At 45.2% G+C, this 21,773-nt stretch overlaps 1 protein-coding gene across 1 annotated transcript in view; it reads right to left on the bottom strand.

The window, feature by feature from the left end:
- Positions 1-1,263: 1,263 nt before the first annotated feature.
- The window catches only part of KIAA1549L (KIAA1549 like), a 280,933-nt gene continuing 260,423 nt past the window's right edge, over positions 1,264-21,773 (bottom strand). Inside the window, exons 18-21 of the mRNA XM_023510070.1 lie at positions 12,692-12,789; positions 10,201-10,349; positions 7,778-7,929; positions 1,264-3,328 (exon numbers count right to left, since the gene is read on the bottom strand). Of these exons, the coding sequence (XP_023365838.1) occupies positions 3,047-3,328; positions 7,778-7,929; positions 10,201-10,349; positions 12,692-12,789 (681 nt within the window). The 3' untranslated portion in view covers positions 1,264-3,046. The remainder of the gene's footprint in view (positions 3,329-7,777; positions 7,930-10,200; positions 10,350-12,691; positions 12,790-21,773) is intronic.

The following is a 21,773-nucleotide window of genomic DNA, read 5'->3' as shown; positions in this document are numbered from 1 at the left end:
AGGACACCATTTCCTTGATGGTACTCTCTAAAAAAAGCCACAGTGCATTAGTGCATTTCTTTTTGCATAAATGCAGAAAACCCATATCAAAACCAGTGCTGAAAGTGTTTATTATGCTACAAAAGGCATTGTCCTCTGTACACTGTATCTGAAGGTCCTTACATAATCATCTATTTTCTTGGCAAGAACATTATGGACTCACTCATATGACCCTTATGTATTTTTTAAACTTCCAGACACAGAAATGTGACACTGACCAAGCCTGCAAGCCACGTGATGGGATGGAAAGCAAGTTGGATCAAGAGTCAGCAGGTTGGGCTTGAATTGTTGGGCCAGTCACTTGTTCCGTTTCTCTGGATTTCCCCTTCCTCCTTCTCCCAGGTCAACCAAGGTCCTTGGTGACTTCTGTGACTGTCTGGAGGGTTCAGAGGAACACAGAGTCCATTGATGCCTCCTCAGGGCTCTCAGGGAACCCAATTTTCACTTCCATGAGGCATTATTTGGCCATCTGCTATTTCTCAGGGTCAGCATCCAGGTATCTGTCACCTCCATGAGGTTAGGAGACTGCTCAGAGAAGGGACCACACCTCAGTCACAGAAAACCCAACAATGGGGGCTGTCTCCCCATTAGTGAGAAAACATGAACAGACTGATTTCTTTTCAGCTTAAGGTTTCATTCTCCTCTACTTTTTTTGAACCTATGGTGTCTAGTTTAAGAGAGTATCTGATTCAGCACGGTGTATTTTTAGTGGTCTCAGCTGACTATGTCATGGGGTTCTGCAAAGACCACAGTGATTGGTGGCTCCTTCTGCTTGGCAAACTGGGGGCCAGATCTCTGCAAACTGTAGACTCATGCTAAATCATCAGAACACCCAAAGCTCAGACACTGTCTTTTGAAACATGTATATATATTTCAATTACACTAAGATCTTGACACTCCATTTTCACATACAGTATTTCCAGGCATTTACCAAGTAGACAAAGTACTGGGTTGATATCATTGCACTGATGAGATATTAATATTATCGGTAAAGCGGGACAATGTAGCTGACTTTATCAGACTCATACCATTTGCATGAAAAGGCTGAGTTTCTTTGGCTCTTTGTTCATTCAAGTGCATTGAATGCCTATTTGGATAGACTTAGGCATTATGTTAATCTGTCAATAAAATCTTGCACTGTCCACAGTGTTTTGCAAGCTGATTTAGGTCTGGACTACAACAACTGGCCATTGGTAGAAATATACCATATATATACAAGGGAATTACAAAAATACATTTTATTTATAGCTGATTTCTTTTTAAGTAACAAAAAACTAACACTATGAAAGATCAACCAGCATACTAAAAGGACACTACCTATTATCATCCGAACAGGAGACCTGTCTGGGGATTCCATGACACATCATCTCTGAACATTCCGAAAAGGGCAATTTGCCATTGGGAAATAAAAACGGCTTCTTTGAAAAGTCTGTGCTTTAACAGTCTGAATCTCCCATTCTAATCAGTTCCATTTCTTGTCTTCTCTCAACTTTTAAGTTTCCACCTTCTTCTTTCAGTAAAGACCAAAGAAACTCATGAGGACAATGGAAAGATGGGCTCAGAAGGGAATGGATACAGCAGAAGCTAAATGGATCATGGGTGAAAGCAGGACATGACCTCGTTCTCCAACAAGTCAGCCCCCAACACTATAAGGCTCCCAAGTTGGTAAGGAAACCAAAGTGTCCCATCTCCCTCTGCCACCCAAAGTCAGCAGCTGTCTTGCTCACGTTTCTGGGTGGGCAGCAGCTGATGCCTCAGTGCTACGAGGCAACGTCCTTTTACCCAGAGCTCTGCAGGCGACTCTCCATGTCGGCGAGGGTGACCTGCAACACTGTGGTCACAAGGTAGCAGCCCTGCCACTTTAGCATCTGTCCTCCTGTGTCCATGCACTATAGGGAACTGGCTAACTCCCTATATGCCTTTTAAAAGTTTATTTACATTTAAACATAATTCAACAGATTTTCTACATTCAGAAGCTTCTATAAACAGAGGCTGCAGCCTGGGAAGACTGTGGATCTACCGCTCCCATTTCTAACAGGAATCAATTACCATTTTCTTTTGTAGTGCTTGGCAGCACCTGCTGGACATTATTGTTGAAGAGACAGAGATTTTCTTGTAAAAGGCAATGTATCTATTATCCCCCCAAAGAGAGAGAGAAGCTCCATTCTCAGGCCACCTTCAATGCGAGCTGATGAAAAACCTCCACAAATAACTATTTTTCTTTTGTAGGATCCTAAAAGCTCTTAGCACCGATTCTCTTTCAGTCAGATCCTAACTTGTGGGGCGCTCTATTTCCAACATGACAACACCTTTCAAAAAGCCTGTCGACACAAATCCACCGTTCCCTCTCTTCTTCTCTCCTTCTTGAGCTTCTTTTTAATTAATGGGGGAAAGAGTCAGGACTATTTATAGGCGCAGCCATTGGTACTGACTTTCATCCAATTTCATTTGACTTTGAAAAAAGGGGACTCAGGTTTCTTGGCTGGAGTCAGTGTCTCCTTACAGACTAGAGATGATTTGAACCATCACAGTCATGGCTGAGTGGGAGAGAGTAAAAGTCTGGCGCTTAATCCACATTCCTGTGTTGCCTTTAACACAGAAACCGTTAACATGCAGGGTCACCGAAGATAAGAGCTATATTCTCCCCCTTCCAGTGATTTATTAAAATATGGCATTGGACAGGAATCTGTAGATTAGCTAGTATCTCTTGTGACCAAGGAAGGCTCTACTGGGAAATACACCCAGTTCAAACATTCAACATAACTGAATATCAATCATGAGGTCCCAAGCAAGGACTTCTTGACACACAGTTGAATAAGCCAAGAATCCAGTCGTTCATTCAAGAATTTCCTTCATTTCCCAGAAGCCCCATCGTCCACCTTTTCAGAAACTGAGGTGAGAAAGGCTCACTCATGATCTATGTCTGAAGTCCCAACACGTTAGGTGTGAGAACCCCAAAGGCTGTTTCCTCCAATTTGGAAGTCCAGAGTCCCACGGGGCTAAGGCATTAGACCTGGAACTCAAACATGTCTGTCTGTTTCTTGGCCAGCTTGGCCACCTCCTCCCGGATGGCTTTCACGAGGGCCGCGGTGGAGATGTTGGTCAGGGGAGTGTCTGATGGGTCATTTTCTGCCAGGCTCTGCTGTGAGGCCGCTGTGGAGGGCACCGGGGCCTGCTCTAAGCTGGGGTGCATGCCGGTTGGCTGGCTGTACTGGCGAGGAAGCCTGGAGGGCGAGCTCTGCTGATAACGTGACCGAGGGTAAGCTTCGATGTACCCCGGGAGGGGCACCTGCAGAGGATGTGGGGAGAGAAGAGAACAGCCCCGTGTTAGGAAGGAGCTCAAGTCACAGGACACACTTGATACTGGAAGTGAGAGTGGGCTGAGGACAAAGAAAGGGACTTAGAAGAAAACAGAAGCCACATGTGACTGTACGAATGCAAAACCCAGATTGAGTCTGGTTAGAAAACTGATAATTTGGGCTCATTGAATAATAAGCTGTTTGGATGAATTAAATAGGTATTTTAAATGTAAACCTTGCTGAACACATTAGAAACATATATCTGAGTCTATATCTGAATTTATCTGGCTATCTTATTCATATAAAGCACAGTTCAGCAAAATAACAGGTGCCATTTAGATCTTGAAGGAACTTGGGGGGTTTTATTTACTAATAATCGCTGACACTGGCTTGGCGCCTGTGGCTCAAGAGGCTAAGGCTCCAGCCACATACACCTAAGGTGGCGGGTTCGAATCCCCAGCCCGGGCCCACCAAACAACAATGATGGCTGCAACCAAAAAATGGCCAGGCGTTGTGGCGGGCGCTTGTAGTCCCAGCTACTTGGGAGGCTGAGGCAGGAGACTCGCTTGAGCCCAGGAGTTGGAGGTTGCTGTGAGCGTGATGCCATAGCACTCTACCCAGGGGGATAGCTTGAGGCTCTGTCTCAAAAAAAAAAAAAAATTGCTGACACTTACTGAGCCCTATGCTCAGGGCTTTCCATACATTATTTCATTTAATTCCCAAAGCAGCAATGTAGAACCATTATCCTTATCTTACAGATGAGGAAACTGAAGCAAAAACTATTACAGTATAAGGTGACAAGCCACTGAGACACGCTTTGCACAGGTCTGTTTAGCACCAAGGGCTGGGAATTAATCACTGCACTACAGGGTCTATCATACAGCATAGGCTCTCAGTTTCCTGAAAACATTTTCTCTGTCTCGGCACCTGTGGCCCAAGTGGCTAAGGTGCCAGTCACATACACCTGAGTTGGCGGGTTCAAATCCATCCCAGGCCTGCCAAACAACAATGATGCTACAACCAAAAAATAGGTGGGCGTTGTGACAGGCGCCTGTAGTCCCAGCTACTTGGGAGGTGGAGGCAGGAGAATCATTTGAGCCCAGGAGCTGGAGGTTGCTGTGAGCTGTGATGCCACAGCGCTCTACCCAGGGCGACAGCTTGAGGCTCTATCTGAAAAAAAAAAAATAAATAAAAAAAGCAGAAGACACATAGTTCTATGCTTAAAGATATGGAAAATCCTAGGAATAAGTAAAAGTTAATGACTTGGAATTTAAGATCGACACTACCACAGCAACAGTGGCATATATACGATGCTATTCCATGGTGGTCCACAAAAGACTTTTAGATCCCATAATGTTAATAATGTTAATGTTTTGCCAGGTAAAATTCAGGGCTGGCAAATACCACTCCTTCCATAGCCCATGCCCAAGGCAGACATTACCAATTGATCACAGCACATCACTTCCCTGCTGAACACAGAAGCCCCTTCCTGATCTTTCTCCACCTGGCATCAAGGATGAAATCTATTGGTTATGCCAGGTCCAGGTGACTTTATCTGAGCTAGTTTTGGGATCAGGGAGGTCAGACATCCAAATGATAGTGGAGGCCTTTTCCTTCTCACATTGCTGTGGAAGGTGTGGATTCTCACTGCCTTCAAGGGGAATCTTTCTCAAGCTGACAGCCAATCCCTCTGAGTTTCCTGCACCTAGTTTGCTATGCTGTAAATCACCTTACTCACTTACTCCACACCTCCCTACTTAACTGCCAGCAGTAATTAGGATCCAGGAAAGACCCATTTAAGCTTCAGCAATCATCTTCCTCTTAATTAAAAGCAACTAATAGGAAACTGATTCTCCTTCACACTGAAAAGTATAAGCTCAGAATTATCGAGCCATCCAGTTAGGTTTCCATTAGCTGTGTTCTTTTTCCTTACTCTTTAAGGCAATATGAACCCAAAGGCCTGGTTGTAGCTATCAATCTGGCTAAATTAGCTCTTGAGGGTGAGGGTCAAGGTTTCAGAAAATACTTCTGCTAACTCCCACAGAATATGCATTGGGCGAGCTGTCAGAGCCACAGACTTACTGTCTAGTTAAACAGTTCCTACTTTCTGAAAAGTATCCATAATTTTTAGACTGAAAGTAGAATTATAGAATCAGATAAGTTCTGAAGAACTGATCAGATCATATTCAGTGACATCAGCTGTTTAGACTAGCAGGGAATGATGAAAACAAGGGAAAAAAAGGTTCCCAATCCGAAAGAGATCCCATAAAGTCCTATATTAAGATCCACAGACTTGGCTCAGCGCCTGTAGCTCAGGTGGCTAAGGCGCCAGCCACATACACCTAAGGTGGCGGGTTCGAATCCCCAGCCCGGGCCCGCCAAACAACAATGATGGCTGCAACCAAAAAAAAAAAAAATGGCCAGGCGTTGTGGCCGACGCCTGTAGTCCCAGCTACTTGGGAGGCTGAGGCAGGAGACTCGCTTGAGCCCAGGAGTTGGAGGTTGCTGTGAGCGTGATGCCATGGCACTCTACCCAGGGGGGATAGCTTGAGGCTCCGTCTCAAAAAAAAAAAAAAAGATCCACAGACTTAACAGGAGGAAATCCCTCTAGTTCCTCCCTTACAGTTTATTTACTCCAACTTTATAAACAATTCTAATAAGCTAAGGCAGGCCTCATTTGCAGATAGTAGCACGTTAGCAAAAACACGTTTAAGGGTTAGTATATTACTGGAAGTAGGTATGTTGACAGCAATATAAAGTGCCAGCTGGGAGTAAGATCAGACAAAGAAAAACTATATTGAGGGTGGCGCCTGTGGCTCAGTGAGTAGGGCGCCAGCCCCATATACCGAGGGTGGTGGGTTCAAACCCGGCCCTGGCCAAACTACAACAAAAATAGCCAGGCGTTGTGGTGGGTGCCTGTAGTCCCAGCTACTCAGGACGCTGAGGCAAGAGAATCACCTAAGCCCAAGAGCTGGAGGTTGCTGTGAGCTGTGATGCCACAGCACTGTACTGAGGGCGACAAAGTGAGACTCTGCCTCTCTTAAAAAAAAAAAACTATATTGAGCCAAGATAACAACTCTACCAATCATAGTAGTTTGGAGATATTTGATGAGATGGGGCAACAATCCTACAAGGCCATCAGAGCTCATAATGATGCTGAATCACTCATGAAATTATGTCGTATCCTGTTTTATTTTTTATTATAATTGTTTTCATCTTCTAAATGTTCTCCAAAATATGTCCACTTTTAGAGAAGGAGGGGGGGATATATCATTAAGTTCAGAAAGATTTTTATGAAAAATGGCATATATTTTTAAATGTTTTGGAAATTGAAGGGGTAAGCTTTGGTCATTAAGAAAATTAATATATGTAGGACAGCCTTATCCCTGGTGCTGTCATTTTAAGTGTGGGGTGAGAACAGACACTAACACCAGTGTTGAGTTGTTGCTATGGGGCAGAGATTATGGACCCAGGGGTTTACACAGAGAGAAAAGATGACCCAGACCTTGGTGTTAATGTGTTTCTTAAGTGTAGGATTTACTCCAAATGCTGAAACCAATCCCTAAAATGAACCCAGGTTTAGCCTGGAGGGAAGCCTGCCTTTCTCATTCATGAAAGATGGCGTCACTCAGGGACTACGCAACCCACTTCAGGGGTTATTATCAGGGATTTTTCTTGTTTGCTGGGCTTTTTTCACACAGCAGCCCTTGACAGGTGCATGAGAAGGCAGGTTTGGCTGTGAATATCCAGGCTGGTACAGGCTAGGCCAGGTCATATACTCCTACTTGTAATGATGGAAGAAACCAGGGAACCACAGTCCTTGGCCAGAAGTTAGGCAGGAAGTTCTAGAATCTATATGCAAGTTAATTCAGTCTTGGGTTTCTAATGCTTCATTTTCTGACATTACATCTAATTTTTACAGCTAAAAGAAACAAATTTCATGAAAGCTTTGGAATCAGACAGGTGCAGGTTTGAATTCTGGCCTCAGTACCTCCTTACTAGCTGTGTAGTCTTAGAAAAGTCACATCACCTAACTAGGCCTGAGTTTCCTCAACCGCAAAATCGGATTAATCATGGGAATAATAATGCCCACCCAATGAGACTGTTAAGATTAAATAATATAGATAAAACATCTAACACAGTGTCTGGTACATAGGAAATACTCAAAAATGATACTTTTATTATAAAAATTTACTTGATTAAGATTGCCCTGCTAGGAAGAGTTAGAACCTGGCCTGGAAGGCAGATGTCAAGTTCTCCCGTCCAAGGACATCCTGCCTCACCACACCATCTCCTTTAAAATGGCAGACATTAGCCACCTGGTTAGTGGGAGTGCGGTTGGCCTAACAAAACACTCAGTTTCAACTTTTCATCCCCTTGTCTCCCTGATGTGTGTCAAGCAGATGAAGTTTTCAGGAGGGAATCAGGAAGGGTCTCACCGAATCAGCCCACTGGCTTGGGAGCTCATTCTCTCCTGCGTAGGACATCCAGGCCTGGCTCCTATAGGACGAGGGAGGTGTCGGGATGAAGTAGCCAGTGAAGCCAGGTCTGTTGGCAGCTGGGATGGCGAACACTGCTGGCACTGTGTTACCTGGAGGAGATGAAGCGGGCAGGTGAGGGGTCTGGTCTCTGGGATCCTGCCAGGCAAGAGCCAAATAAAGCCAGTTTCACAGGTTCCTGGGCTGTCTGCTGGTGTGAAGTCTCATTAAATCAAGTCTGAGTTGAGGGTAAATCAAGTGTGAATTGAGGGGTGCTTGCTCTGGGCTATCACTTTTGCTGGGGGATGTAGCTCCATCGAAGGGAATGTATGTTGTCATTTTGCCAGGCTTCAGTTTGGTTTTTAGTTTTATTTTTAAAGCATTGCAGATACAGCTATTCACCCTCTCTTTCTCTCTCTCTTTTTTTTCCGAGACAGAGTCTCACTATGTCACCCTTGGTAGAGTGCCCTGGTGTCACAGCTCATAGCAACCTCAAACTCTTGGGCTTAAGTGATTCTCTTGCCTCAGCCTCCCAAGTAGCTGGGACTACAGGTGCCACAATGCCTGGCTATTTTTTGTTCCAGTTGTCATTGTTGTTTAGCTGGCCTGGGCCAGGTTCGAAACCTCCAGCCTGGGTATATGTGGCTGGTGCCCTACTCATTCAGCTACAGGCGCCACCATATCCACCCTCTCTCATTCCTCTTCTCCCAAAAGGTAATCACAGTCCTCAAGTTGTAGGTTTTAATCTTTTGCTTCACATGTACATATATAAAACAGTCCATATTAATGTTTTATGTATTTTAAGTATATGTATATTAGTGGTATCTATCATTTCCTTTTGTACTTTATTTTCTCAATTTAACACTGTTTTCAATATTTCTCCAGGTTGCTACCCACATACTGTCCAGATCTAGTTCATTCATTTAAACTGTCATATGGTTTAAACCTTATGATGGGGTCTAAGACCCAGGTGACATAGCAACAGAGAGGAGGGAGGGATGCAGCAGAATGAACCTGGTATTCTGATCTTTGTGGAACTCTTCTAAGGCCACTGTGTTCAGCTGGGTAGGTGGTGCACTGCTCAAGGCCACCTGGCCTAGAAGCCAAGTGGGACTTAAGTCTAGCCTGCCTTCTCTTTGCCAGGGTTTGGGTCTGCACTTGCTCAGGGGTGGGAAACCAATTTTGAATTTCACCAAAGGCAGCATGGGCTCCTAGTGCTCTGGACTCTTCCCATCTTCCCATCCTTCAAAGAGGGAGTGGTGGGCCCAGACAGCACCTTATCTACTGGGCCTGCATCTGCTCAAGCTGGGGAAAGCTGGGGAAACAGAGGACTCTGGCCTTGGCCTTGCATAGGAGATGAGAGGACAAAGTCCTAGAAGGCAGTGGGGAGCAGCAGACCTCTACGTGCAGCCCAGCCTTGCTCACCAGCTGGTCAGTACAGGAGGGCTTCATTGCAGGCTCTGCTTTCTAGGGAAGTGTTAGCTCAGTGCCCCCTGCTGAGGACTCACCAATTCCCACACCTGTCCCATTCAAACATCTCTGATCTGCCAACAAGGAGAAATGTCCAGGTGTTTTTTTCCCAGGAGGATGTGCATTTTTTTAAAGCCAAGAAAAGGAACCAAGAAGAATGAACTTCACTGGTGGAATTTCTGGACACTATGGATGCTTAAGTGTTGGCAAGAGGGTGCTTACAGTTTTAGCCTAAAAGGCACAGTTCGAAAAACTAAAAAACAAACTAGGTCATGTACAAACCTCAATGTTCATTTCAGCATTGTTCATAATAGCAAAAAAATGGAAACAATCATTACGTCCATTAGCGGGGCAATGGATGAACTGTGGCTCATCGCGTAACAGAATACCATATGGCAGTTTAAATGAATGACCTAGATCTCCTCAGTGTGTGTGTAACAACCTGGAGAAATCTTGAAAATGTATGTTAAATTGAGAAAACAAAGTGCAAAAAGAAATGTATAGCACGATATTACTTACTGTAAATTCAAAATGCATAGAATATGAATATAGACTGTTACATACACACGACGCAAAAGACTAAAACTTGTGACTTGACGACTCTGCTTACCTTTTGGTAGAAAGTGAAGGAGAGGAGGGTGGATAACTGTATCTGGAATGCTTGGAAGATAAAACAAAAAACCAAACTCAAATCTGGCAACATGTTAACATACTCCTTGGCTTTTGCATAACTTGGTAATTTTGCCTGATTTTAATCTTTTCCAGAAATAAAACCATTAGTTCTTCAGTGGGCTACTAAAGAAATGTAATGACTTTGATTTCTGAGCGTGACAGGTGGAAGGAGAGAGGGCCTGGGGCGCCTGGGTGGACGAGAGGACAGCAGCTTTCGTCCAAACCTTTCATCTCTTGCCCACCTGAGTAATTTAAAGCCGACTGATCCAGCTGCGTCACAGACACGGGGCCTCTGGACACCTGCGCGAAGGAGGTGCTGTCATGCAGCTGGGCCGGCTCAGGCCCCGAGGACTCGGCCATCCTGGTCTTGCTGCCGATGTCTGAGGTGGACCTGGGCAGGGCAGAGGGGCTGTGTTTAGTGGCAGGGCAGGGCCCGAGGAACATGCCCATCACCTGTGGGAGTGGGCAGCTGCCTCCAAGTCCCACGAGGATAGGGTCCTCAGGACTGGATATGCCCCAAAGTAACCAAAGGCCTCTTGCAGGATGCCAACACTGCAGGAGGTGCTCAGACTGGTATCAGCCACCGTGCTGGTCTGAGCTGGAATCATTGTCAGATGATCAAGGTCAGTTCTCCCCTAGGGGTGGCTCTCCAGCCTCTGGGTGGTTGAACATTTAATTTCCATATAAAAGAAGCAAAGCAATTAGGCTGGGAATTAGCTGGGGATGGTCCACCTGGGAGGAGATGACATCATCTGCAGCCAATGAGAAGCTCCATCTGGGGAGTTCAGAGGCTCCCGTCTCACTGACACTAAAACCAACCTGATGGCTGGTGCGGGCGCAGCACACTCCCTGCAACCCTCAGCAGGAAGCACAAACCCCAGACAGGGAAGCTTAGGCTGCTCCAGGGAGCAGTGGACATTATGACTAAGATAACTTATTTTTGTTTGTGGTCCCATGGGCAATCAGAGAATCAGGCCCATTTAACACATCCTATTTCCACTTAGTGCTCAGAAAAGCGCTAAGAAGAGGCAGCCTGGCTCCGCAGATGAGGCACCTCCCCAGTCTAAGGGTGCTGCCACCACAGGCTGCTTTCTCTCCAGGGCAACACCCTTTGCCTGAGGCAGTTTTGCAGAGGGACCTCAGGCTCCCCTAAAATTAAAATGAGAGGGAGGCAAAGGCAGCTGTAGCAAATGGCAGGCTGCCAGCCCACAGGGCCACACTCTGAGCAGAGGAGCTGTCACAACAGGAGCAAAAGGGAGCCCCAGCAAGGGAGAGGATGGGACACAGAGGGCTGGGTTCTAGCCGCCTTCCTCCTCCAAGCCCGTTTCCTTGCCTGTAAAAGGAAAAGGACGGCTGACCTTGCCTCGCAGGTTCCTGCCTGGCTAATCCTCTAGTTTATGTGAAGGGCAGTGACCCCCTGATAGGTGGCAAGGATGGCAGATGGTATGAAAGGGCACAGGAGGAGACTGGTGGTGGAGAGAAGAAATAAGAAGTCGATGCTGGCTTTCAGCCCACCCAGCACAAATGGCTGATGGAAGCCCCTCCAATCCAGTACGCTCAGGGGTCACGGAGGAGCCCCTGCTGCTCCCCAGGGAGGGTTAAATGTGGAGGCCGTGATGATGATTTGACTGTACGACAGGTAGGTGCTCAGGGCTGGGGGGGTTCTCCTTCCTTTCTCCTCCCTCCTCTCTCTCTACCTTGTTCCCACAGTCCTGGCTTCCCACGTGCTGCTCCTGGCAACTGCTACCCTTTTGGAAAATTTCTGACCTCTGCTCCATACACTTTTCTGAGACCCCTTCTGAGGAATCCGAGAGCTTTTCACATCATCAGGCCATTGTGCTCATGTCATAGATAAAGAAATAGGGGCTGGAGAGATGTGGCAACTCGCTGGGGCCACACAACAGGTGCCTGGCAGGTCGGGGACTTTGGCCCCAGCCTTCTGGTTTCTATGCCACCTGGGTCCAGCTGGCATCAAGGGTGATGTCTACATAACTCCATATTTGAAACCACTGGCAATGAAGTCAGTGTCTCTTCATATTTTTCCTCCTTGTTTTCACAATGTCCAAACCTGTGGTCCATAGATGGAGTGTGACTAATACTCTGGGGCAGGACCGTGGTCCCTACATGTCCCAGGGCATAGTTCCCTACCTGTCCCAGTGCTCATGGAGTTATATTTCTAGTCTATTGTTATTGAAACATGGGATCATTGTATTGTTATAAAGCAAAAGGAATGTTAAACATGTGTGTGTGTTCACAAGAAGACATCTGAGTTACTGTGTTTTCAGCTTCTCCCTCTTGGATGTCAAAATTGGTGCAGGTGCCCAGGCATGCCCTTTCCTGGCTTCTCAGATACCACCCTTAAATAGCAGAGGGACTTCTGGGTGTGCAAACGTGGTGGGGGGCTTATAGCCGCTACTGTGAGGCCTGAGCTGGAATAATTTTTAGATGTTCAAGGATAGGGTATGGGGCTTTCAAGGTGTGAGACAGTTGACCTTGAACTTCTCTGTGAATTCTCAAGAACTTTCTATTTAAAGAGACACGAAGGCCAACCCTCTGATGTCCCTACTTTCTTCATGCCATCCGGGGACCCCCAGACTCTTGGTTTCCTGTCTGGGTGATACACCTCAATGGGCAATAGATGGAGGGAATTCGCTGTACTGTTATCAGGTCAGTGTACACAGGACCAAATCTTTTCCAAATAGTCTAAACAAAGCAAAGAAAGGAATGTGTTACCGCCTGAGAGAAGCCACAGCCACAGGGCCAGTGCGGGGAGGTACAGGTGGAGGGGGTGAGCCCATGACCATCTCGGGAAGCTGAGAAAATCTGTAAGCCTGTGAAAAAAACCAGGGAATAGAGGGCGATCTATTAAAATCCAGTGTGCATCAGTTCACACTGTGCGTTCACAAACACACACTTCCAAGGGCCAGTGGGCCCAGACCCATCTCCCTTCCTTAGACTCTCTCCTTAGATCTTCCTTAAGCTATTTCTAGCTGCCTCTTCCAGCTCATCTCCCACCACTATCCCCTTTGCAGGGTCTGTACAGTTGGTCATAGAGCCCTTCAGCTATCCTTAGAACACACTAGGTCCTCTGCCTCAGGCCTTCTGTCACTTGGGATGCCTTCCTCCTGGTTCTTCCCAGGACCCCTTCCTTCATTTCATCCATTCGGCCCTACATGCCCCCCAGAACCCTGTTTTACCTGTCCTGATACTATTATTCATCATAGCAATAATCATTCCCTAGCATTATATTATTGTTTGTTTATTTGTTATCTGCCACCAACTAGATTGTAATAAGGGCAAGGATTTTGCTGACAGCTATACCCTCACACCTGGAACAGTGCCTGGCACATAACAGATGGTCAGTAAATATTAGATGGGTGAAGGGATGAACCATTGAGTGTGTTTTAATTTCTCTCCCCTGGAAAGCAGGTGTAGTGGGGGAAAGCAATGGGTTTGGAGCCAGGAGGTACGTGTGAAGGTCCTGATGACTAGACTTTAGGTTCATAAGGCACAGTGACTTTTCTGGACCTCAGCATCCTCTTCGGAAATGGAGATAATCATTCCTTGCTCAGAGGGCTGCTGAGAAGATCAGGTAAGTCAGTGTACATGTATCTTGCAATCTGTAAAGTGCCATTCAAAGATAAAGGACTAGAACTGTCCCAAACGTAAAGACTTTTATCATCATATGAAGAGATAAAAGAAAAATGGACAGAGATGGACAGGATTAAAAAGAGCCAGGCCATAGCCTCCTTTAGCAAGAGACAGTCTAGAAATGCTCTCTGGAAGACAAAGCTTAACTTGTGCTTCTCATCTGTTTCTTTCTCATTTGATGCCTGTCAGATCTCTTGAGGAACAAGATGACAGGACTTTAAACCCGAAGGCGTCAGGATCAAAAGCAGCAGCACAGGGAATCCATAAACAGGATTTTAAAAACTAAATGGAGTCTTGTCCCTGCAGCATTATGGCTGACTACATACTCATACCGGCCAACTCACTCAAAGACGAAGAGATCCTGGAGAGAATATACTTCTTATCACATTGTGAAAATTGCAAGGTGCAAGGGAAATCTCCAAAGTCTACTCCCCATACCCCCTCCTCCCTGCAAAGCCTCAGCAAACTAAAACTAAGCCCCGAGCTGAAACCAGATGGCAGTAAGGAGTCGTAAGCAAATGTGAAAGGTGGCCTTGCTTGGCAATCAGGGAAGGGAAGATTTGAAAAAAGAACAAACAGAACTGGTGGAGGTGAGAAATGATTGTTAAAGTAAAACACTAAATGTCTGGTAATTAAGTAACAGACTAATCATGGCTGAAGAGAGAATTAATAAACTAGAAAACAGAATTGAGGAAATTACTAAGCACAAAGAGACAAGGAGATGGAAAACAGAAAAGAGAAATACAAAACATGGAGGATGGAACGAGCAGGTCTAACACGCAGATAATTAAAATCCTAATACAGAGACGTTAGAAAATGGAAAAGAGGCACTATATACAGAAGCAATGGCTATAAATGTTCCAGAACTGATAAAATAAGCAAACTGGGAGGGGGTTTGGAGGGATTACTTCTGAGGTTTACCTTATAGGGGTACAGGTGAATCTTTCTAAGAGTAGAATGTGAACGTTTTAAAGCAATAACTGAGAAATGACATGAAGGCTGAGTTGAGCAGTTTGATGGAAGTATTTCAGATTGCATGTGAAAACCCCACACTGTACCCCAGAAGTGCATTAATGTACATAGTTACCATTCAATAAGAAAAAAAATAAATAAATAAAAAAATAAAAAAAATAAGCAAACTAATACTTTCAGGGGAAGTTACAGTGAATCCCAAGCAGGATAGATAAAATACAACACACACCTCCATCCACTGCCGTGAAATGGTAGAATACCAAAGACCAAGAGATCTTAAAAGCAGCCAGAGACAAAATGAATTTCACCTACAAGCAGAAGGCAATTAGACTGACGTGACTTCTCAGTAGCACCCAGAAGACATGGAAACCAAAGTGCTGGAGGAAATAATTGTAATTGTCAACCCAGAAGTGTGTCAGCAGTACTAACTTTCTAGAACACCTGCCCAGGTCTGGATGGACTGACTGAATCAATATGGAAAGCTACGGGGCTGTGCAGCATTTCCATTGTTTGAACATGAGTAAACCATGGAGTATTCAGGGAACCAAATTTTCAGCTCCATTAGAGCCTAAGTTCCTTGGAGTTCAGTAACCATGTCTGTCCCATATGGTACTTCTTCGCTAGAGCAAAATGTCTTGCACTTGGCAGTGTTAAGGAACTGTTTTCCGGGAAAATATTGTGTGAACCAGGCTCTCATCTTGATTCAGGCGTTCACTTCTATGGACATATCATTCGGTCTCTCTGAATCCTGTTTTTCATTCATTTGTTTTGTTCTCCTTGTGAAATAAGGCACTAGCCTCACTCATTTCTTTAGCTGTGGGATTACTTTGACAGACCCTAATACATAGACGGATTAAAGCAGAACTTCTCTGGCCAAAATTGGGGAGGAGAAGCCCTGGTGAATTTGGCCCTTCACTTAATCTATATGATGACCTTCCCGGGACCTCCCCAAACCCTGAGGTTTTGCAGTTTGGAAGTCCTTGTCCTGGATGTCCTTCCAGCTTTGCGCTCCATGGTTATCAATAAACCAACAAGTAAGACACTCCCTCCCCAAGATAATGAAAGAGGTTTACAGCCCCACTTCTCTCTTCTGGCCTCTCACACTATTCAGCAGAAGAGACAGACGATCTATTTTTATCTCTGGTTTTTGGAAGGCTTATTGTGTAGTCAACACAGTTTCCTAGCCAAGAAAAGGCTTTCTATGCCTGTCTGTCCTATAGCAGTTCACTAAAGGAACTGATTAAAAGCCTGAACTTCTGAAAAGCACCAAGGGAATTCCCTTCTTTGGAAGATTTTAACAGGTTCAAAGCAAGACTTGCACAGAAGATCAGACAGTTCCCTTTGGGCTGCATCCTCAGGGCCTTCGGGCAGCTACAGGGGTCACAAGAAAACAGAGGAATGGCTATGTACGGTGGCTCGAAGCTGTAATTCTAATACTTTGGGAGACTGAGGTGGGAGGATTGTTTGAGCCTAGAAGTTTGAGACCAGCCTAGGCAATATCAAGACTTAGGCAATAGTGAGACCTCATCTCTACAAAAAAAAAAAAAAAAAGAGAGAGAGAGAGAATAAAATAAAAAGCCATAGGCAGGCATGGCAGCAGGTGTCTGTAGTACCAGCTCCTCAGGAGGCTGAGGCAGGAGGATGCGTTGAGTCCAGGAGTTTGGGATTGCAGTGAGCTGTGATGATACCACTGTACTCTCTAGCCCTGCTGACAGAGCATGACCCCGTCTCAAAAAAAAAAACAACAACAAAAAAAGAGGCAACCATGCCACGTGCTCACTGGCTGAGAAAATCCTCCTATACCACATCTTCTTCTTCTTTTTTTTTTTTGCTGGGGCTGGGTTTGAACCCGCCACCTCTGGTATATGGGGTCAGCGCCCTACTCCTTGAGCCACAGGCACTGCCCCCCTACACCACATCTTCTCCCACTCCCCCACCCCCTGCAGGTTCCTCATGGTTCTAAGTCCTCTTATCTCTGTGTTCTGGTTCCCTTTCTCAAGTATTTAGAATCCAGCTCTCTGCTGGCTGCTCAGTAATGGGAACCCTTCTGTGAGCTACTGCTCAAAACTGTTGCCAGGTTTCACATGCCCAGTTCCATGATGGTAGCTGGGAGGTGCCCAGCCTGGTATCCAAGGACACCATCTTTTGGGGTCCCTGCCCTCTGGCCAGGAAAGAGATCAGAGACTCAGAACTGGAGGCAGCCTTTGTATAAAGGTCTCAGGTATCTGAGGTTGGAGGAGATTGGAAGTGACAAGACTAGGGCACTCTTTGGGCTAAGAAGTTTGGGTGTCATGTGGAAGGAAGGTGGCCATGGTCTATCCAAACTTCCAGTCCTGACTGGCCCTGGTAGGAGGTGAGGGCCATGCTCTTTAGCCATCCCAGTGGAGGGTGAGCCCAGAAGACCTACTGTCTGCTGGCCTCTCCTTGTGCATTTGTGTCCACGCAGGAGGAGGGATCTGGTGACAATAAACCCCAAGGGCAGCACCATGAGGGTGATAGGCTGTGGTTGAATGGACGGCTTAGGGGTCTCAGGCTTTGCCTTGGTGGGGAAAAGGCGACCAACAAGCCAAAACCAAGTCACTCACATTAGAAGCTCTTGTCCAGTGCCAGCAAGTTGGCCCCAGGGCACAGTGAATGCTCTAATCTTTCCCTACCTGGTGGCGACGCTGGGTTCCTCTGTTCTGAGCCCCTTCCACAGCATCCTGTTGACCCTGAGTACACTAAGCCAGGCAGAGGAATGTCCACCCTATTCACATCCAGCTACAAATAACTTTGTACCTCGGTGAAAGAGGTAGAACATTCTAGAAAGATAGTTCTTATTTAGTTGAAAACATGGGGCTTGGTAATTATGTCTACCTCCAGTGCTTATCTTATCTGTCAATTAACCAGGTACTGTTGACCACAGCATTATCTGAGGCTTCCAAGAGAATCACAGAAAGTCCAAGCTGGAAAGAACAGAGACAGACCACACCCCTTATCTTAACAGAGGGGAAGGCCGAAGCCCAGAGAGGTAAACTGACCTGTCCAAAATTGCACAAGTCAATCAAGGACATTGTCTCACAAATCTGAGTTCATGATCGTGTGGTACAGAGGACATGGTGTTAGAGCCAGACAAATCTGGGTTTGAGTCTTGGCTTTGATCCTTACCAGCTGCTGGACCTTGAACAAATTACCTAACTTCTCTGTGCTGCTTTCTTATCAGGTAAGAAGGCAGAATTATCATGCCCTGATTTCAAAGGCTGTTTTAAAGACTAATTTTATATATCAATGTAATATTTGGTACACAGAAGGTACTTGATATCTGATATTCCCTTCCTTCTGAGAGAGGATAATATCCTCTTAATAGAACAGGATGAGTATCCTTATCTAACATGCTTGAGACCAAAAGAGTTTTGGATTTTTTTTTTAATTTTGGAATATGTGGAAGAGTGGTTGAACATCCCAAATCCCAAAATCCAAAATCCAAAATGTTCCTTCCAATGAATGAAACTTCCCTTGAGCATCATGTTGGTGCTCAAAAAGTTTTGGATTTTGGAGCATTTCAGACTTTGGATTTTCAGATTTGAGATGCTCAATCAGCAATCGTAGCAACTAATATTTTTTGTTCCTCCACAGTTCTTTGAATCTAGATCCCTTTCCCTGCCCCAAGCAACTAGGGCATCCCACCTTCCTCCCCCCCACCCCCCCATAAGGAGGCACAGCAGCCTGAAGGTGGTGCAAGAGCCAGTTCTTGGTGGTGGCTCAAAAGCCAAATCAATTGAATTGAACCTAGTTTTGAATATCAAAAACCTAAACCCAAGTTCTAAAACACTCAAAGTCTAAGTCTGGTGTTATAAACAACAGATATGGAAGATGTGAGGTATATTTAGACCACTCTGCTCTGGATTGGAAGGACAGAGGGTTAGAAGGGGCAAAAAGAGATGCTGACAACTCTGGAAATGGGGCCCTGTGTCCTGCCTCACCCTAGGGTGACAGGACACACATTCCATCAAAATGTGGGGATCTGAAAGACCAGAGACCTGTGCCCACCTCTAGGAAAGCCCAAGAGTCAGAAGTTAGCCACAGCACAGAATTCCCATGCCCCCTGTGGAGTGCATGGGGGTATGGAGGGCTGACCAGAAGTGCCTTTAACAGTTCCTGTAGTGGTGCAGAAGCTGATAGAATGGGGCGTGTGTGTGTGTGAGAGAGAGAGAGAGAGAGAGAGAACTCAAGCCAGAGAATGAGAGAGCAAGAGACAGAGAGAGACCAGGGGCTCAAGCCCACCCAAGCACAGAGGAAGGGCAGGAGAGTTAAGCAGAGGGTTTGTAGCCGGAGGACCAGGATACAGCTGTGTTCTGCCTGGACTGCTGACCAGAGACCACATGGGGACAAGGGCTTCTTAGGGATGCCAGCCAGAGTGGTTAGCTGAGGACAAACTGGGACTTCAGATACTGCAGCCTTCTCCTCACCCCATATCACGTAGATCCCCAGAAAATAGGGAGGAAGAGCCTAAAATGAGACTGAGCTTCTGGCATGTGGAGAAGAATACAGAAAAACACAGTTACACTTCATATACACTGGAGTTTGTGGGCTGAGATCAGTATTCTCCATACTTTCTTTTCTACCTTCCTTCTCTCCTTTCCCATGTAGCCATCTTGAATAAGCTGTGAGTTTTACTCACTGTAATGATTTTTCTAGGTTTAGAAAGTGTTCATTTGCCAGATGTTGGGTCCTCGGCTGGTTTTTAGGGGGCATATCTCAGGATAGTCCAAAGGTAAAGAGCCCCATACCAAATCTGACCCCATTGGACAGTGCACCATGGACAAGGTCTAGTGTAGATTCTTTCCCAGTGTTCTAACTTCATCAACCACCAATGTCTTCTGCACAACCAGATGCAGACAGAGCCCCAAAATAAGGGCACTGAATGTATCCCATCCACCCAGATAAGTAGGAGCTCAGAACAAATAACAAACTTGATTTGGAGAAGCACAAGAAATGTGACATTCAAGAAACCCAAGTATTGTGGTAGATGCAAACTGACATGGCAATGCCCAAAAATTGTGGCAGATGCATACCTGATGTCTGGGTAGTTCATTATTTAATAAAGGTTGTGTGTAGGGAGGGTGTACATTTGTTTTTAGGGGGGGAGGTGGAAAAAAAAGACTATTAAAATTCCCAACTTGGGCGGTGCCTGTGGCTCAGTGAGTAGGGTGCCAGCCCCATATACCGAGGGTGGTGGGTTCAAACTGCAACAACAACAACAACAACAACAAAAATAGCCGGGTATTGTGGCAGGTGCCTGGAGGCCCAGCTATTTGGGAGGCTGAGGCAAGAGAATCACCTAAGCCCAGGAGTTGGAGGTTGCTGTGAGCTGTGACACCACGGCACGCTACTGAGGGCAATAAAGTGAGACTCTGTTTCTAAAAAAAGAAAAAAAAAATTCCCAACTTTACCCTAATGGAGATATCTCCCTTACTCTGGCAATGACATCATAGGACAAAACGTCCTTAAACTGGGTAAGCCTCCATATGGGAAGATTATACTCCAAAGTTCTGGATATTTGAGTTCTCATCAGAACCTGGAGGACATCTCTAGAACTGACTTTGGCCAGGGGATGAAAAGAGTGTGGGCTTTTAAGTTAGGCAGCTCTAAGCTCTAGGTTCTAATCCATTTTTGCCATTTATAACCGTATAAATTGGATAAGTGTCTTTACTAATTTAAGATTATTAAACTTATTATTCCCTCACTTTGGGTAATTGTGTATGTTGTGTGTATATATATATAAATATATAATTTTTTTTTTTGAGACAAAAGTCTCATTCTGTTGCCCAGGCTAGAGTGCTATGGTGTCAGCCTAGCTCACAGCAACCTTAAACTCCTGGGTTCAGGTGATCCTACTGCCTCAGCCTCCCAAATAGCTGGGACCACAGGTGCGTGCTACCAAGCCCCACTAACTAAAGAAAAATGTTTTGTAGAGACAGGGTCTTACTGTGGTCTTACCCAGGCTGGTCTCAAACTTCTGGGCTCATGTGATCCTCCCATCTTACAGGGGGTTGTTGGATTAGAAGAGATAATGTCCTTATAGCACTTAGCTTAGAGTCCAGGAAACAATGGGAGTTCAATAGATGCCAACTGTTGTTATCATTATTAATAATTAATAATGTTAATTCCATCTGTAAGGAGACTAGTGGGAAAGATGGTTTAGCCTTGTTGCCTTTTTCAAAATCCCTTACTCTGTCACCAGCGGGAAGATGGGAAGGCAGTAGGATGTTTTCAATCTACTCGGCACAGATCCATTATGGCGCCTAGCAAAATGCATTACTGGTCATTAGGTGTTGAGCTCAATTTCTTCACAGATTCAAGGCGTAAAATATGATCAAGAGACTCCTAAACTGCAGTGCAGAAATCCCAAGCTGCCACCAATAACCTTTTCCATGATATAAATGCCACTGGCCTGGCCTAGTGCATTTAAGCCACCAGATTCCAATTATCCCCCAGCAGAGCTCCAAGAGCTTCCTTTTCAGAAGACGAAAAGTAATCACAGTTATCATTCTAAATTGCCACCTTTTCTATTCATTTCTACATTATCATAGCATGGGGAGCTCTGCAAGAGCTTGGGTTAAAAATTATCATTTCTATTGTGTATTGTTAGCTATTTTCTGCTATCATGAAAATAGGGACCGCATGTGTTACTGCCAAAGAAGGAAACTTCAATAACAAAATAATTGTCTTTAATATTGTTCTGGTTTGATGGCTCATATCTTTGTTGTATTACTTCTCAGTATTTTTCCATTTTAGGTGGTTTCATTTAAAAAAATATATATATATACACACAGAGGGAGGAGAGACGATGTTTTTGCCCTTTCGGCACAATTGCCAACCCTCAGTTGTAACAAACAGAACCATCTGAGTGATCATATGTTCCACAGATGAGTTTTTTAAATGGTTTTGCAAAGTGAGGTGTAGTGGATATGGGCTGTCACATCTTCCTGGTTGTCACTGCTTGAAAGATTTGTCCTGGTTGTCTAGGCTTTTCTCTTTAAAAACCAGATCTCATCCCAGATTCTCAGAATCTGGCATCTGGACATGCACAAAGCACTGTCAATTACAGGCTACAGTTTATAAAACTATGTAGATGCTATTGTGATGAGAGAAACGCAAGCCAATTAAAACTGTTATGTGGCTCGGCGCCTATAGCTCAACCGGCTAAGGC

Source organism: Otolemur garnettii, unplaced genomic scaffold (assembly GCF_000181295.1).
Source record: "Otolemur garnettii isolate 467f Iridium unplaced genomic scaffold, OtoGar3 scaffold00001, whole genome shotgun sequence".
In the NCBI taxonomy this organism is placed as follows: domain Eukaryota; kingdom Metazoa; phylum Chordata; class Mammalia; order Primates; family Galagidae; genus Otolemur; species Otolemur garnettii.
This window is presented reverse-complemented; position numbering and strand designations above follow the sequence as displayed.